Below are 23,144 nucleotides of genomic sequence, written 5' to 3'. Positions count from 1 at the left end.
AAGGTCTGCATTCAGGTCAAGATAGTCAATTATGGGCAGGATTAAAGCTTGAACAAGCATCAACTTTATCTTGAAAGGGAGAAAGTTCTTGAAGCGATAAAGGGCACGCAGAGATCCGGTAACCTTCCGACTAACATTCAACGCCTGTACCGCCCAATCAAGTCTAGAATCCATATACAGTCCAAGGTTTTTGACTGATGGGCTCAGAGGTATAATTGCTCCATTATAAGTTACGGGTGGGAGTGAGCTAAAATCTAATCGTCTCAACAAACGGGGACTGCCAATAATAATCGCCTGACATTTGGTTGGATTGACTGTCAAACGAAACCTACCAGACCAAGCGCATATAGCCTCTAGATCCCCATTCACTCTGCGAACCGCTTCAGACACACAGCCCACAGTAGCCTGCGAGTACAGCTGTAGGTCGTCAGCGTACAGGTGATACGAACACTGAAGGGACTGAGTTATGAAATTGATAAAGAGAGAGAAAAGCAAAGGGGAGAGAATTCCGCCTTGAGGGACACCAGTATCTAGATCACGCCATGAAGACGAAGACTCATCAATGCGGACCGATTGCTGGCGCCCTCGAAGATATGATGTAAACCATTTCAGCACCTCAGGCGAAATCATAAGATAGGACAGGATAGATAAAAGGATTTCGTGACTGACGGTATTAAAGGCATTAGAGAAGTCCACCAAAGGCAACAATGTGACTTTAGTATCCTCCATTCCAGCCCTAACATCGCCTGTCACTTTGAGCAGAGCGGAGATGGTGCTGCCGGCCCGGTCTGAAGCCAGATTGTAGGGAGTTTATTAAACCATTCTTATGAACAAACTGGGACAGTTGTTTATGTACACAGGCCTCCAACATCTTGGACAGAAAAGGGAGAATCGATATGGGACGGAAATGAGTAGGAAGAGTCGGATTAGAGATTTTGGGTAAGGGAATCACAAATGCTTTGCGCCACTGTACAGGAAAAGTACCAGAGGACAAAGATGAATTGATTAAATGTTGTAACGATGGAAGAAGACAATCGAGAATCAAAACTATCATCTGGCGGCTCACTCCGTCATGGCCCACAGCATTGGATCTTATAGAGAGGATTATCTTTTTGATCTCACCCATAGATACTGTGGAAAATTTAAACGGGTCGATATTTGGATGGAATAGTCCTTCCAGAAACTCCACAGTACGGCGCGTAGACTGGTGATCCAACGGGATACTTGTAGTAAAGTGCGCATTGATATCATCCAGTTCAATTGCCGACTGAAAGCTGTATTGACGTTGTACCTAGAGTTCCGAGGAATATTAGCAACTGAAGAAGACGATATATTATGTAGAAAGTAGCAGCGTTTAGCATTTCGTATCACCTGGTTACACCTGTTTCTCGCAATTTTATAAGAAGCCCAATTGTCATCGCATCGGTCCCTCTGGAATTTACGAAAAGCTCTATCTCTACGCCGCATACACATACGCACACCTCTCGTTATCCATGGAGCTGGAGGACGTTTCATCTTCACCTTCCTAACAGGCGCATGGATGTCATACAAGTTAAGGATAATTTCATTAAAAATACGCACTTTATCATCTACAGAAGGTGTAGCCATGAAATCATCCCATTTTATCTCTGACGCATCCTTTTGCAACTGATCTAAATTTAAGCGTTTGAAACTACGTATGCTCATAAGCCTAGGCTGGGACTTCGAAGGACTTAAGGAGTAAGAGAGGAAAATGAAGTCATGAAGCCAGGTGCAGGATATTGACCATGAGATGATACAAGGGTGGGAGAGGAAGTAAGAATTAGATCAAGCCAGGTGTCTTTCCCATCACTGTTCCAATGAGTGGCTTGTAGAGGCAGGACTTGAAGATTAGCGGATTCGACGATAGCCAAGAGTCTACAGGATCGAGATGAGTGAACTGCAAGGTCGGTGTTGAAATCTCCCATAATTACGTGATGTGAATATTTTGAGCCTAAGGATTCCAGAATTGGTTCGAGACTGGAGAAGTAATCTACAGTGGGAGGACAATAAACAACACCCAGCACTAATTTAACTCCCTTAACGGAAACTACCAAAAAAAGAAACTCAGCAGAGGTTGAACAGTTTGGTGGAGAACAGTCGAGGATTTTATAAGAAAAAACACTGCGAAGGTAGATAGCAACGCCGCCGCCTCTCCTATCAACACGATCATTCCGAATCAAATCGAAACCAGGAAGAGGATAACTAGTGGAAAGAAGATGAGGCTTTAGCCAGCTCTCGGATATCAGCATGAACGTCAACATTATCAAAACTTTCCAGAATTTCACTTTAATGACTGGGCACACTTTGCGCATTAATGTGACATAAATTTAGTAGGCCCGAATTTTCGCTAAAACATCGTCGTACACAGTCACCAAGAGTACCAGATACTGAACAAAAACTATCCTCATTTAACGAAGAAACAGAAGAAAGAGATTCATTGGCAGAAAGATAAAGGTCGTCACATGAACTACTCATAAATAATTAATCAATGCAATACAAATACAATGCACAATTTAAATATATACTATTATCTTATAGATAGACTAGCGACCCGCCCTCGCTTCGCTTCGGAAACATTAAAACACCCATGAAACCAAAAAAAATAAATAAAAAATAAATAAAAAAAAGTAGCCTATGATCATCAGGGACAATGTCGGCTTCTAATGGAAAAAGAATTTTTCAAATCGGTCCAGTAGTTTCGGAGCCTATTCGAAACAAACAAACAAACAAATCTTTCCTCTTTATAATATTAAAGTAAAAGTATAAGTATAGAAAACAAATTTTATAAAAGTTATTGATAACTTAAAGTAAATGCAATGAGTTCAAAAACAAAAAAACAAAAAGATGATTTCTCTGCACCACCCGCCAGCCAATACACAGTGTATACATAATAAAATAAAAAAAATTAAAATAAAAATACAGACTATTTTCAGCACACAAAATCAAACCAAAAAATTAAAACAAATTATAATAAAAAAAATCCTAAAATCAAAAAAGGGGGGCCAAATTTACAGAGCCGCATAAGACAGTTCTCTTTCTATGCTGCCAACTCTATGGTGCTCCCATGGAGTTAATAAGTACCTACAAGGTGCTCCAAATTTTTTGACACGAAACTTTTGACATTAGTGTACTGTATTACCAAGATTAGGGAAATGAGAACGGGACTGCCGGCTCTATACAGACCGCTGCAAAAATTTCATAGGTCTGATTATTGTTTTCTTGGTGTTTTATCTGTTGTTTATTTACTTATCAATCAGTAAATGCGTTACGTAATGTAATGTGAATGGAAGCAGTGTGTTAAATATAAAAACTACAAAATTTTGTGGTTTATGATTATCTTGTACCTTACTGATACCACGAGTACGCTATTAATTTTAAGCATTTGACTTTTCTCTTTTCAGTCTCGGTTTCCTATGATTTCTTTCGAAATGTTGTTTAATTTTTTTAGCGTATCACATCCCCGCTCGATGTCCGTGGCTATAGTCCCTTTGCTTAAACAACTTAAATGATTGCTACTAGTCGTCCTATAAATGTGCAACACAAGCTTGAGAGACTTCGATTGCGAAAGAAAATATGCTTTTTAAATTTTATTTGAACATTACATTTTCCGGTGGCTGTAAATAAATCAAAAGAGCAAATTACATAATTTAGGGAGAGAAATTACAATTTGTGCCCTAATTTAAAATTTTTAGTCTCCGTTGCAAATGTATGGTAACATTGCAGTTTTTTATTTTTCTTCTTTCAAACTTCAAGTGTAAAAGAGATAGTGAGTGTTGCTGGCTCGTCGAGAAGTGACGGCGGCATCAATTTCTGAATTAATTACCATTTGTCGCAAAAACTGCGCGTCCTTTATCTTTTCTAGCCAAAAATCTATCATCTTATTCCAAGTTGTGTTTGATAGTAATCTAAATGGCATCAGATGAGGAAGTGGACGGCTCTTTTGCAGGTAATGGTTTAGTTTAGCTAGCATGTCATAGGTAAGCCGCGAATAGCGGTATCATGTGTTTACTTGCGGTGCAATTAAAAATTTAATTTTTTTATTTTGAACTTGACGATTCCCTAAGAATGGTCTTCTTTCCGGTTAATATTGGAACGAAGAAACCATTGGTTGTCATCGGAATGACCTAATTGTTGTGATGCGATTGTAAATATTTTTGAGTGGCAGTTTGTGACAGAAAAGAACATGCGATATCCCCTCATTACTACTTAACAAAATGGACGCCGCCAAACAAAGGGATTAGTGACCTTAGCGCGAGGTGTGTGAAAATGTGGTTAGATACAAGATAAACAGTGTTCACCCAGACATTGGCAGGTGTGTTTGATGTTAAGACTGGTTTGACCACTGTTGTTGTCTTGCAGGTGATGAGGAAGTAGAGGAAGGTGAGGGTCAAAATGACAATTCCGGAGATAGTGACGAGGCTCCACCAAAGGTAACACTTTCCTAACAAAATTTTAGTGAAATAGAAAAGTTTTATTTCATACTTGTATACTTTGCCCTCATCTTATTTATGATCATCATTTTCATCATAATAAACCAAGAGCTCTACCCATAATTCCAACTTGAAATGGGTTACCATATTTGAAATGAGTTACCATATTTGAAATGAGTTAGTGTCATCATGCTGTTTATACTTTATATGTTCTAACTATATGTTCAGGCTTGCAGGCTAGACAAGCCGTTAATTTGTAATGGATACTTAACATGTTAAGGTTTGGTGTTAGTAAGGACTGGTAAACTCTAAACTATGAGGACTCAGAACATTTTTGTTCTAAAATTTCAACCTTAAAAAGGCCAATTTTCACGACATGTATAACATGTCTTTTAATAGAATTTAATTTAATGTAAACACATTTTATTATTCAACCAAACAAAAAATAAAAAATAAAACACTTTCAGAAAAATATCAATAACATATGACTGCCAGTATCAATTTTTTGCAGGTTGTGAGTTGGTTAAAAAATTTAACAGTTAACTGTGGTGAATAGTGGATTGCTTTATTGTACTGTAAAAATAGACTGCTCATACCATTTACTAATACTATTTATGTATGTATGTATCACATCATTCAATCAATCCCACACTACTCAAAATAACAGGTATCAATGACTTAGATTGGCTAATGAATGTAATGTTTTTTCAACATCAAGGCATTAGTCTATTACTGTATGAGCTTTTAGAGCATTTCCCTACATATTCCTGTATTTCAAGTTTAAAAATAATAGTAAAAAAAATATCATGTAATTAGTTATGTCAATCTGGCTGATAATTATTTTTAAGTATCAGATCCCAGATTTTGAGCTGAAAATACTTATGGCTTATTTTCAGATACCCTAGTGTGTAATGTATTTTCGAGAATAATTATCATATAATTAAATAATTTATAAAATATATTTATAAACTTCATAAATCATTTAAATGAAAATTAGCAAACTATCAAAATCAATCCAGTTACCCAAAGTAGAAAGGGAATAAATGACCAATAATTATTCAATAAATATGAGCATTTCTTAATATAACACACAAAAATTCAAACTATAGGAAGATGAAGATTATTCCCCTGAAGATGGTAGAAAAAAGAAAAAGGGAAAGAAAAGGAAAGCCAGAGGAGAAGAAAAAAAGGGAAGAAAGAAAAAGAAGAAGCGAAAGAATGAAAGTGAAGATGTAAGTTCACAATGTATTTTATCATAGAATCATGTACCTACATTCTAAACGCAGAAGTAAATTTTTTATTAACTGTATTGTTGAAAAATTGTATGTTGCTACTCATTTCTAGATTTCTAGAGCTTATCTTAATTTTTTTTTAATATTTGAATAGTAGAGTAAAAAAAAGGCATGTATGCTTTACATTAACTTAATTAGTAATTACCATCAAATGAGACCGCCAAGTATCAAGTATATAAAATAGTTATGTTAATATTTGAATATTTGAAGATTTATTATTTATGATAATCTTATTGTCTATCAGTCTTATTGTCTAACGGTAGGCAGCGGCTTGGCTCTGCCACTGCCATTGCTGACGTCCATGAACGACGGTAACCACTCACCATCAGGTGGGCCTTATATGCTCGTCTGCCTATACGGCAGTAAAAAAAGACAATTTTTTTAAAATTTTCGATGGAACAGGATGATGATTTTGGCCTCGAGATGGAAGCAGAAGGTGACAGTGATTATGCACTGAGCGCTGTCTCTTCAAGCAAGAAATCCCGTAAAGGTCGAAGTAGCAAACACAACACACCATCCACAACTACAGCATCAGACTCTGGCTCTGGTATGTGTATGTTTTTTATTAAACATTTTTTTTATCTCTTGAATATGGAATTCCAAGTACCTACTAACTTGCATGAGTGTTAAATCCCTTACATGCACATAGAAATAGATAATGGACTTTAGCTAAACTCAAAATAATAAAAATGAGGTAGATTTCAGTGAATATCATCATCATCATCATCATCATCATCATTCTTTCCTATTATCCTCTGCTGGGGTGTAGGGCTTGAATCAAAGCCTTCCATGTACATCAGTAAATATAACATACAGTAATTGTAACCTATCAATAACCTTTTGTTCTCATAAATATTACGATTGTTACATTATTGTAATTTTGAAGCGTCAGGAGCCTAACATGTAATACACCCAAGAAACGTGGTTTCTCTCGATTTTGTATTGTAAAGGGTAGATCTTCCATCGAATTGGTATCTGTAGAGCGACAGTTCGAATGTTGTTGTTTGAAACTTGTAAACATATATGCAAGAATTCCGGTAATTTCCGGTTATTGGCGCGCTTTTAAGGTTTTTCGGAATTATTGTAAAATTTGAGGTTAAGTCAGTATCCTAGCTCTGTCGTTCTCTAGCCCTTTTACCCATTCATTGGAATAATGATCTGAGAGGATTTGTTGACACATTTGATCCAAAGGCACAAGATTGACTACTGTGGTATCTTATAGTAAGTATATGTTATATCCAGAGGTGATGAGGATAAGAATGATAATCCTAAGGATATTCTAACTGAAGTAGTAAATTTTTACGATCAAACAAATTTAGATAGATCAGCGCGTAATTACCTTGCCGAATCTCATAGTGCCTTTGATAGTGACCTTACTTGTGCGGTCGTTGACCTGACAGTTAGCATGTGACTAAACTACGCGAGTCGCGCATTTATTAGCTTTTGTTTGTATCGAGTTGATTTGATCGAACAGATAATGTTCGTTATATCATTATAAATAGTGCTTTTTTAAATAACTGTTTTTAGAATTTTTACACGGTTGATAAAAAATAAGGATTTATTTAATTTAGGTTTGAATCATTCTAGGAAATTAATTATCGTAGTTGAATTATTATTTTTTATTTCGTAACTGTAAAATTAAACTCGGATTTTACCAATTTTTATGTCTCAATAGGGACAGTGTGTAACAACAGGCTTATATTGAAATTACCGCGATTTCAGAACTCGATTTAAAATGGTGCTATTAAAAACTTAGGGAAAGTTTCAGCACATGTCTCAAATTCAAAGTCATTTAATTGAAACATATTAAAAATAAGTTCATGCTAGAGAACAAACAGTCCATTATACAACTTTATTATTGTAGAATTATAAAGAAAATTAAAAAATATTATAGTTAGAATTATAATTATAATGATCATTAAATCCCATTTTCAACTGACTGTTTTATTCGATATTAAATATTCAAAATTAGAAATATAAATTGTGACTTCTTCTGTCGATCGAGTTACGTAGTCTATAGATCTTCAACATTATCATACTTTGATCATGTAGTCTTGCAGTCTGGATCAAATGTCAAATTTGCATCCTATATAGCCACTCATTGTATTGTACTTAAAATTTTCATTTTGTTTACCATTTTTGTAACGGAGATCAATAACGTGAAAACTAATAATATGAACGCGAACATTAAAGAAAAACTTTCACCTCAAAATGCTGTTGAAAAAAATATCGCGTCAATCTGTTAAGTGGGACGTCTTACCAGCGTCTTAAGCATACTCAACGCTTAAAACTTTTTCACACGACAAAGAAGGATAATATTTCTATAGTATTTTATGTTAAATATTTACATATATATTAGATTTTAGAAGGTACTCAGATTTATGTTTAACCATACGTAAATGACGTACACTGTATTTTTTTATCGACGAATTAGTTGCTTTCCAATGTAACATTTTCGATTTGCATATCAAAACTCATAAAAAGAAAACTGCCATCTATTCGATCTCATTTGTAACGGCTTTACGTCCCTGTTGCCATGCCATAGTTAAAACATTGATTAGAATTCAACGAAATTCAAGTTTTTTTTCTTCTTCTTAAATACGAGAAGAAACGTAACGGAAATCTATTATTCCACAACCTATTATGTATCTGCATAAATACAGTAGATTTGGGAACAAAAAGTGTTTTTTTTAAATAGTTTGCCACAAGCGCCTTTGTCTATCCACTCTATCCCAAGAGGGGATAAGAGTCGTTATTCTAGGTTGGTGGGACATGCGCGTGGATGTTTTTTTTTGTTCTATGTTACCGACGGAATGGTTTTAAACGAATTACTTAGTACATTTTTATTTTTTGTAACATTTCAATGTTTAGTAACTTACAGAAATCACGAAATTTATTAGTATTTTGGTAGGTTTTAGCGAATCGTAGACATAATTTGGTATATATAATCAGGTACATACAATTAGGACATCATTAGCTACTTTTACGGTTTAATCTTAGAGACCACGCTGGTCACGAATACTGTAAGGTTGAAACATTGAAAAAAAAACAATAAACGTGATCCGTAAAAGCAGTCCTTTTCATTTAGCTTACTTTCACATATTTTGCGTAAATTGCTAAAGGATTTTTGAAAATAGTACCTTATAATAATTTTGAACCAAAAAAAATAAACAAAAATCAATGCCAAATTTACAGCAAAATAATTTTAAATGGTTATACGTTATACATGCGTGCGCTAAGACTACACAGATCGATACCTAATACCTATAATCAAACCGCACAAATAGTCGGTATTCCGACGCTCTGCACTTTATACGCATTAATAGTCGGTCTATCAACGGTTCGTGCTCAAAGGGTTCATAATGAATTTCGTTAATCGATATAGAATTTCCTTATCGATTATTTTGAGCTCGTTCAGTTTGTGGTGTTCTCGAGATGGTAGGCTCAGTGTTCCGATGAAAATGGAAGGATTTGATTCGAGCCCTACACCACAGCAGAGGGTAATAGGAAAGAAAGAAGAAGACGCTCGGTTTTATAACATTGCCTCGTATGATTCTTCCACGAAGCAATCACCCTTTGCGATCTCAAGGACAAGCCGTAGCCGTTATTACATGATGGGAGTCCAAGCATATTGTCACAATGCGCCATTCGCGTTATGTAATCACATAACACTAGATTTGAACTCGTCTGCTCATCTACAGCAATTAATAATTAAATATAGCTGAACAACTAATAAACGTTTTTATTGAAAAACAACAGTAATTTTGGCAGTCTTAAGATGAGAAATTTTCTAAGGCAATAAAATTAATCCATTTTTATTGCTTCTGTGATACATGTGTAAAATTTCAATGTAATCAGATGTGGTGATATCACTACATAGTATAAAACAAAGTCGCTTTATCTGGTCTATCCCTATGTATGCTTAAATCTTTAAAACTACGCAACAGATTTTGATGCGTTTTTTTTTAATAGATAGTGATTGAAGAGGAAGGTTTATATGTACATCAACAACATCCATTAAATAGTGGAGAAAATCTATATATATATAAATGAATTGCTGTTCGTTAGTCTCGCTAAAACTCGAGAACGGCTGCACCGATTTGACTAATTTTGGTCTTGAATTATTTGTGGAAGTCCAGAAAAGGTTTAAAAGGTAGATAGATAAATATGAAAATGCTCGGAATTAAATAAAAATAACAATTTTGTTTTTCCTTTGATGTGTCCCCCGTCGGACGGATTCCTTTTGTTTGTTTTTAGTTTATTTTATACAAAAGTTTAGGCCTTTTATTTCTCGATTGAGGCACTACGAAGTCTGCCGGGTAAGCTAGTCAATAATAAATTAGTTTCCGAAGCGAACCGAGGGCGGGTCGCTAGTTAATTATAATTGGTGAAATTTATAGTCAATCTATTAAAATAATGTTAAAAAGTAAGGCTCTCTGACCTTAAACTGTGTCTTATTCTTTTCAGGTATGCCAACAGTCGAGGAGGTGTGCTCCTCGTTCGGCCTTACCGATGTTGACATACAATATGCGGATGCGGACTACGAAAACTTGACTACATACAAACTGTTTCAACAACATGTTCGTCCAATGCTCGTTAAAGAGAATCCAAAGGTATGTTAAAAAAAACCTTTTGAAATTAATACTCTTATAATTTGATCACTAAGAGTAAAATGAATATTATTATTATGTCTTTTAAGTATTCTTAGCTCCTCTTCTCCTGCTTGGACAAAATATTAATATGTACCATTTAAATAATAATTCAAAAAGCCAAACTTAAGTTTTTGTGTGTGTGTTTTTATTTTAAATATAATTTTTAGGTGCCAGTATCAAAGTTAATGATGCTAGTAGCTGCAAAATGGCGGATGTTCTGTGAAACGAATCCACACTTAAGCACTAGTGTACCACAAAGTATGGGCTCTGAAGAGAATACAAATACTTCTGCTACTTCTGACTATGTCTCTAAGAGACCCGGACGCACACCCAAAGAAGCAAAGGTAGATATAAAATTAATTGTAAACTAATAAACACCTTAGTTTAGGAAATGATCTGGTGTTAAGTGGTTATCATGGCATTTAAGACAAACTACCAATGTCGTAGCTCCATTTACCTACTAGATTGAAGTCACAGAGATAGTCAGGACCGTGGTACCAAAAAGCGGAGTTTTCATCATGTCCTACCACCAGTATTCACAGCAAGAATAAAATTAGATAAAAGGCCAGACTTTTAATGTTAGTTAGAAAGACTATTATCATGCAAGATAGTTTGTTCAATAATAATATTTAATCTAAACACAGCATATGCTTGATCTCTTTTACATAGACAATTTTGTTCTACTACAGACTGATGAGACAATAGAGGAGCCCGAAGAAGAAGAGGAGGAAGAAGCAAGTGACGAAGGCGCTACTGTGCCGCGGAAACGTGGACGCAAGCCCAAGAATGCGACCGGCGCCGTCACGCCACGAGGCAAGCCCGGCAGGAAGCCTAAAGTACCTACACTGAAGATCAAGTTCAGCAAGAGAAAACGAACCAGCAGCGTATGTGCCATTCAATATTAACTAAGCGACGGAAACTAATTGCCTCTTTGTATTGCTTAGAGTTAATTGCATAAGATCGTTTGTTTGTCTGCCTAGAATAGTTTTTTACTGGTGGTAGGACCTCTTGAGAGTACGTGCGGGTAGGTACCACCACCCTGCCTATTTCTGCCGTAAAGCAGTAATGCGTTTTGGTTTGAAGGGTGGGGCAGTCGTTGTAACTATACTTGAGACCTTAGAACTTATATCTCACTTTTAATTTAATAAACTTATTCTGAGCTATTAAGGTTCGATTTTCGATAATTAAAAATAGTAATAGAAGGTCAAGAAAACCTCTGTACCTTAAAATTTTCTCACAAAACCGCTTTTTCATTGTAATAACAGGAGGAGGAACAAGAAGGCAGCGCTGTAAATTCAGATTCAGACGCCGAGTTCGAGCAGATGTTAGCTGAAGCCGAGGAAACAAAGCCTCCTGTTGCAGCTGCAGCTGACGAAGCCGCGCCACCTAAAGAAGAAGATCCTACAGCGGCGGTATGAATGCATCACTAAACCAAGTTTTAAATCTCGAATGAAATTATTAGCTATCGGATAATACGTTAAAAAAGAAGTCAGATGGATAAACATTTCCTTGAATTGTACTGCAAAATATACAACACTAAAAATTAAATTAAACCTCAGTAAAGTGAACTTAATTTTTTCTTATTTATGTCAGTTACAATAATATAAATAATTACAGCTACCTAAAAAGAAGGCAAAGACAAAGATCGGAAACAAATCTAAAAAGAAAAGGAAGTTGAAGACGACCAGCAAGTTTCCTGATGGTGCTGAGGGAGAGCACGAACATCAGGACTATTGTGAGGTAAAGGGCAAAATAAATATCTTTCAAGATAATTCTGAAATAATAACGGAATTATTCACTGTTTAGTTTGTGTTTATATATTAATATTGATAAAATTAAATTTAATTTGAAATAGAGCTGTGGTCAGGAAGCCATCATTTCCTTGAATATATAGTAAAAAAATGTTAAAGAATTGTTTGACATGCGTATCTTTTTTTTTTATAAAATATATCTACTAATATGACAAAGTGCAAATGTTGAGTTTTTAAACGACTTAACTCGAGGATTCCATCTCGCACAGGTGTGTCAGCAAGGCGGCGAGATAATTCTGTGTGACACATGTCCACGGGCCTACCACCTCGTGTGCCTCGACCCCGAGCTCGAGGAGACGCCGGAGGGCCGCTGGTCGTGTCCGCACTGCGAGGCCGAGCCCGCACCCGACAATGACGACGACGATGAACATCAGGAGTTTTGCAGGTTCTGAAGCCATTCATAATGTCTCAAACATAACTGGCAATAAACCTTCATATAATATTTGTAATATGCTGCATTAGAGCTTTATCCCATTTAGTTGTTGATCGCCGTTAGTTTTAAGCATAACACAACACTTAAAGATGACCGGTTCAAGAGAGAAAACAAAACTGAAAGACATTTTTTGAAATGTAAATGCCGTAGGTGCCTTTTAGACTTGATAAGACTATGCCATCCTTGTTTTCTTGCAAACACTTTGTGCGAGTTACAGCCGGAAATATATCGTTTAACCATACATTGTTTAAAATAACTGTACAGACGCAGATGCGAGGTTTTTGAGTGACGATAACTCCCCAGGAGCGTGACGTCAAAAATCACGACTTCCCGTTAAAGTCCCAATAAAAAGCAACACCCTACGTAGCTAAATTTCCAAATGGTACCTATTAGTGCAAGGTTGCTATATAACCTACCGAGGTAGAAATGCCTCTGAGACAGTAATTAGCGTTCACAGTGCATTGGTATAAAATAACAAATTCAGTCCTTTATAACTATTAAATACCTGTTTTCATCCCCGAAGTAAAAAAAAGAGTGCTGATAACCGTAGAGTAATCTTAAAAAAAACTTTTCTAGAATTTGTAAGGACGGCGGCGAGTTGTTATGCTGCGATTCTTGTCCTTCAGCGTATCATCGGTTCTGCTTGAATCCGCCGCTTGAAGAAATTCCCGATGGCGAGTGGAAATGTCCCAGATGCAGTGTGAGTATTTGGGAGTCTTAACGACAAAGGGAAGATCTTCCACCGAGCGGGTGATATTGCTCGGTAGACCGACGGTCCGAATGTTGTTGTTCGGAACTTATATATGAGTCGTCTATTATCAAAGGCGGCAATCTGTACATTTGGACAAATTTTTTTTATTGATATGTCAATACAGATTTATTTGAATATAATCGTCTCCTTCAAAGAATACGGTTCAAAACCTGCATTAAATAAAGGTTAATAGTTAACCTGTTATTTATCTAAGATGTCGTTCCGAAGAGTTTTGTGACTGCCAATGGAATACAAAGTCAATAATTCGTTTTTCTGATTTACCAATCATTGTCCAAAAGTCAGATTGCCGCCTTTGATAATAGTCGACTCATATATGCGCTTTATCTTGAAAATGTCGTAAGCGAGATTCAGGCATCTGTCAATTATCTTGCGTTGTATGATGGCTACCCGCCACATATACTGCCTTTGTATTTGAAGAAACTTCTAAATAGTATTGCTATAGACAATTTTTATATATATTTATTATATATAGACATATAAATATTTTTATATATAGACAATATTTAAACACGTGAATATTCTATACATTTTTTAGTGTCCACCATTGGATGGAAAAGTGGCCAAAATTTTAACTTGGCGTTGGAAGGAACAGTCAAGCAAGTCCAAGGCTCCGCGTTCAAGAGAATTTTTTGTGAAGTGGCATGAACGATCTTATTGGCACTGCAGCTGGATATCTGAACTACAGGTTTGGGAAATTACCTGACTAACCCTATTCCTGCTTCAATCACGGTGTTAAGAGAACATTAATCTTTTTCTTTTATAAATTTTTCATTGATTACATTAATGTTACAAATATTCTTCTTATTTAGATTTTCAATATTCTAAAATTAGATTACACTAAACTGCAAAACAAAATAATAAGGTATAATCTACGGCGTTGTGTGTTGTTTGTATATTTATGTAATAGTTGTCACGCCACTGCACTCTTGTGCTTAAAGTTGTATAAATACATCAAAATGTTGTGTAATGGATGTTGAAACCCTTATTATCTTATATTCATTTGTCTGGCAGCTCGACGTGTTCCATCCACTAATGTATCGTTACTACATGCGTAAGTCGGATCCCGAAGAACCGCCTAAACTTGAAGAGCCCCTCGATGAACGAGATAGTAGGTACAAACGACTCAAAGATAAACAACAGGATACGGAATCTAACAACGAAAAATTACTCGAAGAGAAGTATTATAGGTATGTATGAAGTTGTTGTTAAACTTTGCGGATTCGTCTTAGAATAATGTTTTTTGTAATATTTTTATTTATTTATAAATGCATTCAATCATTCTAAATAAACCATTAAATAGAAAAGTAACCCGTTTTTAAGTGTATATGAAATAAAATACTTAATGCACAGTAGCCACCAATACGACCACATATCAAAAATACATTGTAATGGAATCTTGTATTTCTTCATCAGATATGGCGTCAAACCTGAGTGGCTTGTAGTACACCGTGTGATCAACCATCGCACTTCAAGAGACGGCACTACATACTTTTTAGTCAAATGGAGAGATCTCTCATACGATCAGGCCACGTGGGAATCTGAGCATGAAGACATTGCCGGACTCAAGCAAGCCATGGACTATTATCAAGTTAGTAAAAACTCTTAACGACTTGCAACATCCTAATATAATGAGATTAGTGAATATTAAATGATTGAATATTTTGTACAGGACATGCGAGCGTTCATAACGTCAGAGGGTAAGACTAAAGGCTTCAAAGGTAAGAAACCAGGTCGCAAAAGTAAGAACAAAGACCTCACGGACGAAGACGACAGCAGCGCCGGCCTACAAATGCGCCCCAAGAAATACAATCCGCCGCCTGATCGTCCTACCAGTAATCTCAATAAGAAATACGAAGACCAACCACAGTTTGTGTACGAAACCGGCATGCAGCTGCATCCTTACCAGCTAGAGGGTCTCAACTGGCTTCGGTATTCCTGGGGACAAGGCATCGACACCATACTGGCTGACGAGATGGGTCTCGGTAAAACCATCCAAACCGTTACATTCCTATACTCTCTATTCAAGGAAGGCCATTCTAAAGGACCTTTCTTGGTGTCCGTGCCGCTATCCACAATCATTAATTGGGAGAGGGAATTCGAGCTATGGGCACCGGACTTGTACTGTATAACATATGTAGGTGACAAAGATTCGAGGGCTGTGATCCGAGAGAATGAACTAACATTTGATGACGGTGCTAACAGAGGTGGCAGACCTTCTAAAATCAAGTCGCAAGTGAAATTTAATGTTTTACTCACTTCCTATGAATTGATCTCAATTGACTCTACGTGCTTAGGATCTATAGATTGGGCAGTTCTCGTTGTAGACGAAGCCCACAGACTGAAGAGTAATCAGTCGAAATTTTTCAGGCTTTTGGCCGGTTATCACATCAATTATAAATTGCTTCTTACGGGTACACCACTACAGAATAACTTGGAAGAGTTGTTCCATCTTCTCAATTTCTTAAATAAAGACAAGTTCAATGATCTCGCAGCATTCCAGAATGAGTTCGCTGACGTTTCGAAAGAAGAACAGGTGAAGAGGCTCCACGAAATGCTAGGGCCTCACATGTTGCGACGTTTGAAAGCTGACGTACTGAAAAACATGCCTACTAAGTCAGAGTTCATTGTCCGTGTAGAATTATCGCCCATGCAAAAGAAATATTATAAATACATTCTAACTAGGAATTATGAAGCTTTGAACCCCAAGAGTGGAGGTCAAACTGTTTCACTACTTAACGTCATGATGGACCTGAAGAAATGTTGTAATCATCCTTATCTATTCCCAGTCGCAGCGGAGGAAGCTCCGTTAGGTCCGCACGGAAATTATGACACGCAAGCTTTGATCAAAGCTTCTGGAAAACTCGTGCTCCTATCTAAAATGTTGAAACAATTGAAAGAGCAGGGTCATAGGGTACTGATTTTCTCACAGATGACGAAAATGTTGGATATACTTGAAGACTTCTTGGAGGGTGAGGGATACAAGTATGAAAGAATTGACGGTGGTATCACGGGAACGATCCGTCAAGAAGCCATAGATAGGTTTAATGCCCCGGGAGCCCAACAGTTTGTGTTCCTCTTGTCGACAAGAGCGGGAGGTCTGGGCATCAATTTGGCGACCGCCGACACTGTTATCATTTATGATTCCGATTGGAATCCTCACAATGACATTCAAGCTTTCTCTCGAGCGCATCGTATTGGCCAAGCCAACAAAGTTATGATTTATCGTTTTGTAACACGTAACAGCGTCGAAGAAAGAGTCACCCAAGTCGCTAAACGAAAAATGATGTTAACGCATTTGGTGGTGCGACCGGGCATGGGCGGAAAGGGAGCTAACTTCACTAAGCAAGAGTTGGATGATATTCTTCGATTCGGTACTGAAGAGCTGTTCAAAGAAGAGGAAGGCAAAGAGGAGGCTATTCATTATGACGATAGAGCTGTGGGTGAATTACTCGATCGGTCTAAGGAAGGAATAGAACAGAAAGAATCTTGGGCTAATGAATATCTTAGCTCTTTCAAAGTTGCTAGTTATTCCACTAAGGAAGGCGATGGTGAAGAGGAAGTCGATACAGAAATTATAAAACAGGAAGCAGAGAATACTGATCCTGCGTACTGGATCAAACTTCTCAGGCATCACTACGAACAACATCAAGAAGATCAAGCGCGGACGCTTGGGAAAGGCAAACGTGTACGTAAACAAGTTAACTACAACGATGGAAGTGTTGCGCAGACAGAAAACAGAGAGGATTCTACTTGGCAAGAGAATGGCTCGGACTATAATTCCGATTTCTCTCAAGGTAGCGAGGATGACAAAGAAGACGACGATTTTGATGAAAAGAATGATAATGGAGATCTGCTCAGTCGCCGGAGTAAGCGTCGCCTCGAAAAGCGAGAGGAACGCGACCGACCGCTGCCTCCATTACTGGCCAGAGTCGGCGGCAACATGGAAGTTCTCGGCTTCAACGCCAGGCAGAGGAAGTCATTCCTCAATGCTATCATGCGGTACGGGATGCCACCGCAGGACGCTTTCAACTCGCAGTGGTTAGTGAGAGATCTGCGCGGGAAGTCTGAGCGCAACTTCAAGGCCTACGTGTCGTTGTTCATGCGCCATCTCTGCGAACCGGGCGCCGACAACGCGGAAACATTCGCGGACGGCGTTCCGAGGGAAGGATTATCCCGTCAGCACGTTTTGACACGAATCGGGGTAATGAGTTTGATCAGGAAAAAGGTTCAGGAATTCGAACACATCAACGGGTACTACAGCATGCCGGAACTGGTGAGAAAACCAGTTGAGCCGGTGAAAGTGTCTGGGGCGAGTGAGAGTGCCGCCCCCAGTCCCGCGCCCTCCACCGCCACACCCATCACCTCCGCAGCACCCTCGCCCGCACCCACCTTGCTGCCTCACGGACAGGCAGCCACGCCCGCCACGCCCTCTGGCTCTGACAAGGACGATAAAGAGGAAACTAAAGATGACAAATTGGAAGTTAAAGATAAACTCAAAGCAGAACCGATGGATACGGCCGATGTCAAGGAGGATAGTGCGGAAGAAAAAGAATCACAAAAAGAAGACGAGAAAGAGGCCGAAAGACGTATGTCCGTTGACGAGGAACCTCCAAAAGATGAAGATAAAACTGATGAAAAGAAAGAAGGCAAAGAGTCACCTAAAGTTAAAGACGAATTGAAGGAAGAGACCGACAAGAAAGAGGATGTAAGAAGTGAAAAGGCGGCATCTGACGTCTCTGAGAAACCAAAAGAGGAGAAGAAGGTAAGGTATCCTTTTCTACTAGGTATACTTCAATTTGCGTAATTAATTACGGTGAGGTCAGGACGTTAACAGACGGTTCCCGAAATCGATTGGGTTCACTTTGTTCTATTTTGTGGATGCTCTCTCGTCTTATATTCTCTCCTCTGCCTAATAAATCTAATACGTCCTGAAAATTTTACACAAAATTGTCGTCCACTTATCGAATCATTGCTTAAGAAGTGTTTTTTATTTTTATTATAGAGGTGGACGAGCTCACGGCCCACCTGGTTTTAAATGGTTACCGGAGCCCACAGACATCTACAACGTAATTACCGCTACCCACCTTGAGACATGACTTCTAAGGTCTCACTTTTAACAGTACAACGGCTGACCCGCCCTCAACTCAACCCATTTCATTTCTTCCCTTTCATTAGAAAGGTTGGTACCTGCCGGCGCGATCAGAACTCCGATGCATTGTTACATACGAATGCATCGGACGTCTATCTTTTAGGCCTCGACGACTTCAGACTTTCACTACACTACACACGCTAAGATATAAAGTCTCAATATATTTGAAATTTAACATCATTCTCCTGCCCTTCACCTGGGGTTGGCACAACATGTTTTCTCTTTCCATACTCTTCTATCAAATACCATTTCTTCGCTCACTCCCTTCTTACCCATATCGTCTTTCACGCAATCCATCCATTTCTTCCTAGGTCTACCTCTTCCTCAGCCTATTTCCCTATTGAAATTGAATCTAATTGAAATTTAACATTAATTTTTGTTATTATTATTTTCAGGAGGACGACGACGATGACGTTGTTCTGGTTAAAGAAGAGGAAGATCTCAAAGTAGAACGTCGCAAGTTCATGTTCAATATCGCCGACGGAGGCTTTACCGAACTCCATACTCTGTGGTTGAATGAAGAGCGAGCCGCCGCGCCCGGCAGGGAATACGAAATCTGGCACCGAAGACACGACTACTGGCTGCTGGCCGGAATCGTCACGCACGGATACGGTCGCTGGCAGGACATACAGAACGACCTGCGATTCGCGATCATTAACGAGCCATTCAAGATGGACGTCGGCAAAGGAAACTTCCTCGAGATTAAGAATAAGTTTTTGGCTCGGCGTTTTAAGGTGAGCGTTTTAAAAATTGTTGTAATGTTATGATACATAGTATCAAAGAGAAAAATGTAAAAATCATAAATTACAATAAAATGTAGTAAATTTATTTCATGTAGCTACCAATTATTCTTAAAGTCCTTAAGACATTATCCAGTCAAAAATAGAAAAAGTCCTAGTTATTAAATAGAAACCCAATCATTGAATTAATCTGAAATTTCAAAATTCAATCTGAAAATGTATTTCACAGCTTTTAGAACAAGCGTTAGTGATCGAGGAGCAGCTCCGTAGAGCGGCATACTTGAACCTCACACAAGATCCGAACCATCCCGCAATGTCCTTGAACGCGCGGTTCGCTGAAGTCGAGTGTCTTGCTGAGTCCCACCAGCATCTCAGCAAGGAGTCCCTCGCTGGGAACAAACCAGCCAACGCGGTGTTGCACAAGGTTAGTTTCGATATTTCCAGAGACCTCTTCTTTCTATTTAATATGCTTTTATTAGTTTGAAACGTATGTATTGTTAGTATGTATCAGTAGTTATAAATATTTTATGAAATGATATGAGTAGAAGGGTCAATTTGATAATATCCTGAAAAGCACCCTATGCACCCACTCTATTTTTAATTCAAATTTATTAAAATTTATTTTCTATTTTTTAGTTGGATTTTCTATAAAAGCGTTACTTGTTAGTTTTTTTAAACTATTATTTATTTGTTGGTAATTTAACTATCACGTTTCATACTCATTTTACTTACAAAAAAGCAGGTTACATAGTAAGATAACTTGCTATTTGCTGTTTTGGTCTTTTTATAATGATCCTTCATTCGCTAGTGAGTTTAATGGTAAGTTCATCATTAGCTTGAATCTAATTTAGGAAAACGGAAAACCATAAAAATATTTTATTTAGATTGATTAACTTGAGAATCCAAAAGTTAGCAAATTTATTGATGGCGAGCGTTCATATCGTTGTGCAGGTGCTGAACCAGCTGGAAGAGCTGCTGTCGGACATGAAGTCGGACGTGTCGCGGCTGCCGGCCACGCTGGCGCGCATCCCGCCCGTCGCGCAGCGCCTGCAGATGTCGGAGCGGTCCATCCTGTCGCGCCTCGCAGCCACCGCAGGCAACCCCGTGCCCGCTGGTACCTTACACACGCTCTTATTTTGATACATTTATAGAAACTTCTGTGACGTCACACCGTCAAATTTAACTTGCCAATGAATCGCTAACCCTTTTAATTTTTATTGCTTAGATGGGTGGACGAGCTCACAGCCCACCTGGTGTTAAGTAGTTACTGGAGCCCATAGAAATCTACAACGTAAATGCGCCACCCACCTTGTGATATAAGTTCTAAGGTCTCAAGTATAGTTACAACGGCTGCCCCGCCCTTTAAACCGAAACGCATTACTGCTTCACGACAGAAATAGGCAGGGTGGTGGTACCTACCCGCGCGGACTCTCAAGAGGTCCACCAATAAGTACCTTATCTCCACCTTATCCCACTAGGTGGGGTCGGCACAGCGAATTTTTTTACTCCATTCTCTTCTATCAGGCGTCATCTCAACACTCACTCCTCTCTCTCTCTCATATCGTCATTCACACACTCCAACCATGTTTTCTTCGGTCGACCTTTTCCCCTTCTACCTTGCACTACCATTTCCATACATGAATGAATCGCAAATTATGAGATTAAAATGCTTCAAAATGTTGACCGTACAATTGACATTATATAAGTAACACAGTCCTTTTTAACTTACAACGCGATAGTATTAGTAATAGAGATTGGATCGAGTTAGCTTTAAGGTTTTTTTATATATATTCTTTCTGTAATGAGAGGTTTCACATTCCATCAAATTTGTTCTCAGATATGTTCGTAACAGGTAGTCTGTCTGCGATATTCAGTTAAAGTTGCCTGTTTATGTTCGTTTTAAACAACGAAAAATAGAATGAAATAAAATTTCCAATCGTATTGCAGCCCAAATGCCGCAGTTCCCGACCGGCTTCCAGCCCGGCGGCACGCTCCCCGGGTTCGCGGCGTCGGCCGCGACGGCGGCTAATTTCTCCAACTTCCGACCGCAGTACTCCGTGCCCGGACAGCCTACATCATCCTCTAACTCGAATGTGAGTCCATGACTGACTCAACTGTGATCAGTTTATTATTTTAGTCAGTATCTATATATTGAAGTTCAATCTCACAACAAATTTAGCAAAACAATTAGGGTCCGTTCACACGGCTCGGAGAGCATCGGCCCGCTTTTTTCTTTTCACACAGACCGGATCGTATACGGTTTGGGATAGGCCGGAGCAGAGCCGCCAACTATTTCATATAGACCGGCTGGAAGAGATTGTTAAGCGGATGCGCAAGCAATCGAAGCGGATGGGTTACGCGAGCGAGAAAGAGCCGGTCGGCTCCTCTTATTATTTCACACGCAGCGCGTTCAAGCATTGCTAATGACAAAAAAAGTGCACATGCAAAAATAAACTTTATTACGATTACTCAAAACTCTGTTTCCAACGTGATAAAAATCTGCTTCATATCTTTGTGAACGGACCCTTATGGTAATAAAATGTTGAAGTTGATATCAGTATTTCTCAATCAAATTAATCGTGACAGTTTAAATAGTTTGATGAGTATATTACAATAATATCAAATAATTATACTGCAAATGACTTAACTATCATTATGATCATGATACATTAACTCGAATGAGATGTGTAATTGTAATTTCGGATTCACGTAGTGTAAAAATCACTTCTAGACGATTCGATCACTTTTCCATTTCCGTATGTTAGAATTTTAGATAATATTAAAGAAAAGTTCTCTGAAAAGATGTCACATATAAAGCTATAATTCATTAGAACAATAACCGTTTGCAATGTTTGTTTAGAAAAAATCAATCAATCAAATAAATCGGATTTTATACCTGCAAAGTGTATAATTATGCGATGATGTAATAAATTATTGTTGTTAATTTATAACATTCATAAATGGTCTGTTTTGTTTCAGAAATCATAAACTCCGTAATTTAAACAACTATATTCGATTTGACGTAACCCGCAGGTAAAACATAGAATAATAATTTAATTCTTAGGCTAGAAGTGACATGCTTGACGGCCCGTTTAGATTTTCTCGCTGGTCGATATGCACGTTGAAATAAATTATCGAGAGCTCAAACAATAACGTGATTATTGTATCATTTTGTTTTAGCGAGCGGATATGTCGCCGCGTAGGTGAATTAGATGTAAGCTTTTTTGAAGATTCCTGTTTCCACATCGGCTCCGAAGTCATAATTATATTTGTGATTAGTTCAGATAGATTACATGACGTCATAGCGAAAATAACTCATAATATTATTTATTTCATCCTGATCTGTATGAATCTTTTCTATCGTGTAAGTGAATTGTGGACTTATGAAATCTTTATTTTTAATTTACCAAAAATTGAAAACTGAATAAAACTTACAGTTAAGGAATTGTGTTTTATTTATTGTCGCTTTCACAAGAAAGTGAATTTTAAGAAAATAATGTATAATGTTTATTTGGTGGTAACGACGAAGGGAAGATATTATGCTTATCTTGAAAATATCGTTAGCGAAATTCAGGCTATCCGCCACTCGGCTAACCACAAGCACAACCGCGTCCTGCGGTCTGCCGCTCGGCTGGCTGTATTCCGGCTAACCGCAAAGTGAGTAGGCGCCCTTAGTGATCATCCTTCATTATCGCGTTTATCTTTACTGGTAAGGCATGGGTAGCAACACTAGCAGCCACTGCCTTGCCTATTCCTGACGTGAAGAAAATAACGCATTCCGGTTTGAAGTGTGGGCAACCGTTGTACTATAGGAAGTTGAAACTTAGAACTCGTGTCTCGAGAT

The 23,144-nt window shown here is 38.0% G+C and overlaps 1 protein-coding gene across 1 annotated transcript; it reads left to right on the top strand.

Moving 5' to 3' along the window:
- The first annotated feature begins 3,552 nt into the window (after positions 1–3,552).
- LOC101745315 (chromodomain-helicase-DNA-binding protein Mi-2 homolog) lies at positions 3,553–22,741 on the top strand. The gene is made up of 21 exons (XM_004921585.3): positions 3,553–3,967; positions 4,381–4,451; positions 5,561–5,683; positions 6,146–6,290; positions 10,211–10,356; positions 10,563–10,739; positions 11,085–11,279; positions 11,661–11,807; positions 12,013–12,135; positions 12,416–12,591; positions 13,216–13,339; positions 13,947–14,096; positions 14,423–14,598; positions 14,825–14,999; positions 15,081–18,173; positions 18,956–19,294; positions 19,530–19,724; positions 20,252–20,414; positions 21,248–21,393; positions 22,280–22,333; positions 22,481–22,741. Exons 1-20 carry the CDS (start codon positions 3,931–3,933, stop codon positions 22,286–22,288), a joined length of 5,910 nt encoding a protein of 1,969 aa, XP_004921642.1. The 5' UTR covers positions 3,553–3,930; the 3' UTR covers positions 22,289–22,333; positions 22,481–22,741.
- The last annotated feature ends 403 nt before the right edge of the window (positions 22,742–23,144 follow it).

The sequence above is a fragment of the Bombyx mori genome, chromosome 10, assembly GCF_030269925.1.
Source record: "Bombyx mori chromosome 10, ASM3026992v2".
In the NCBI taxonomy this organism is placed as follows: Eukaryota; Metazoa; Arthropoda; class Insecta; order Lepidoptera; family Bombycidae; genus Bombyx; species Bombyx mori.
This window is presented reverse-complemented; position numbering and strand designations above follow the sequence as displayed.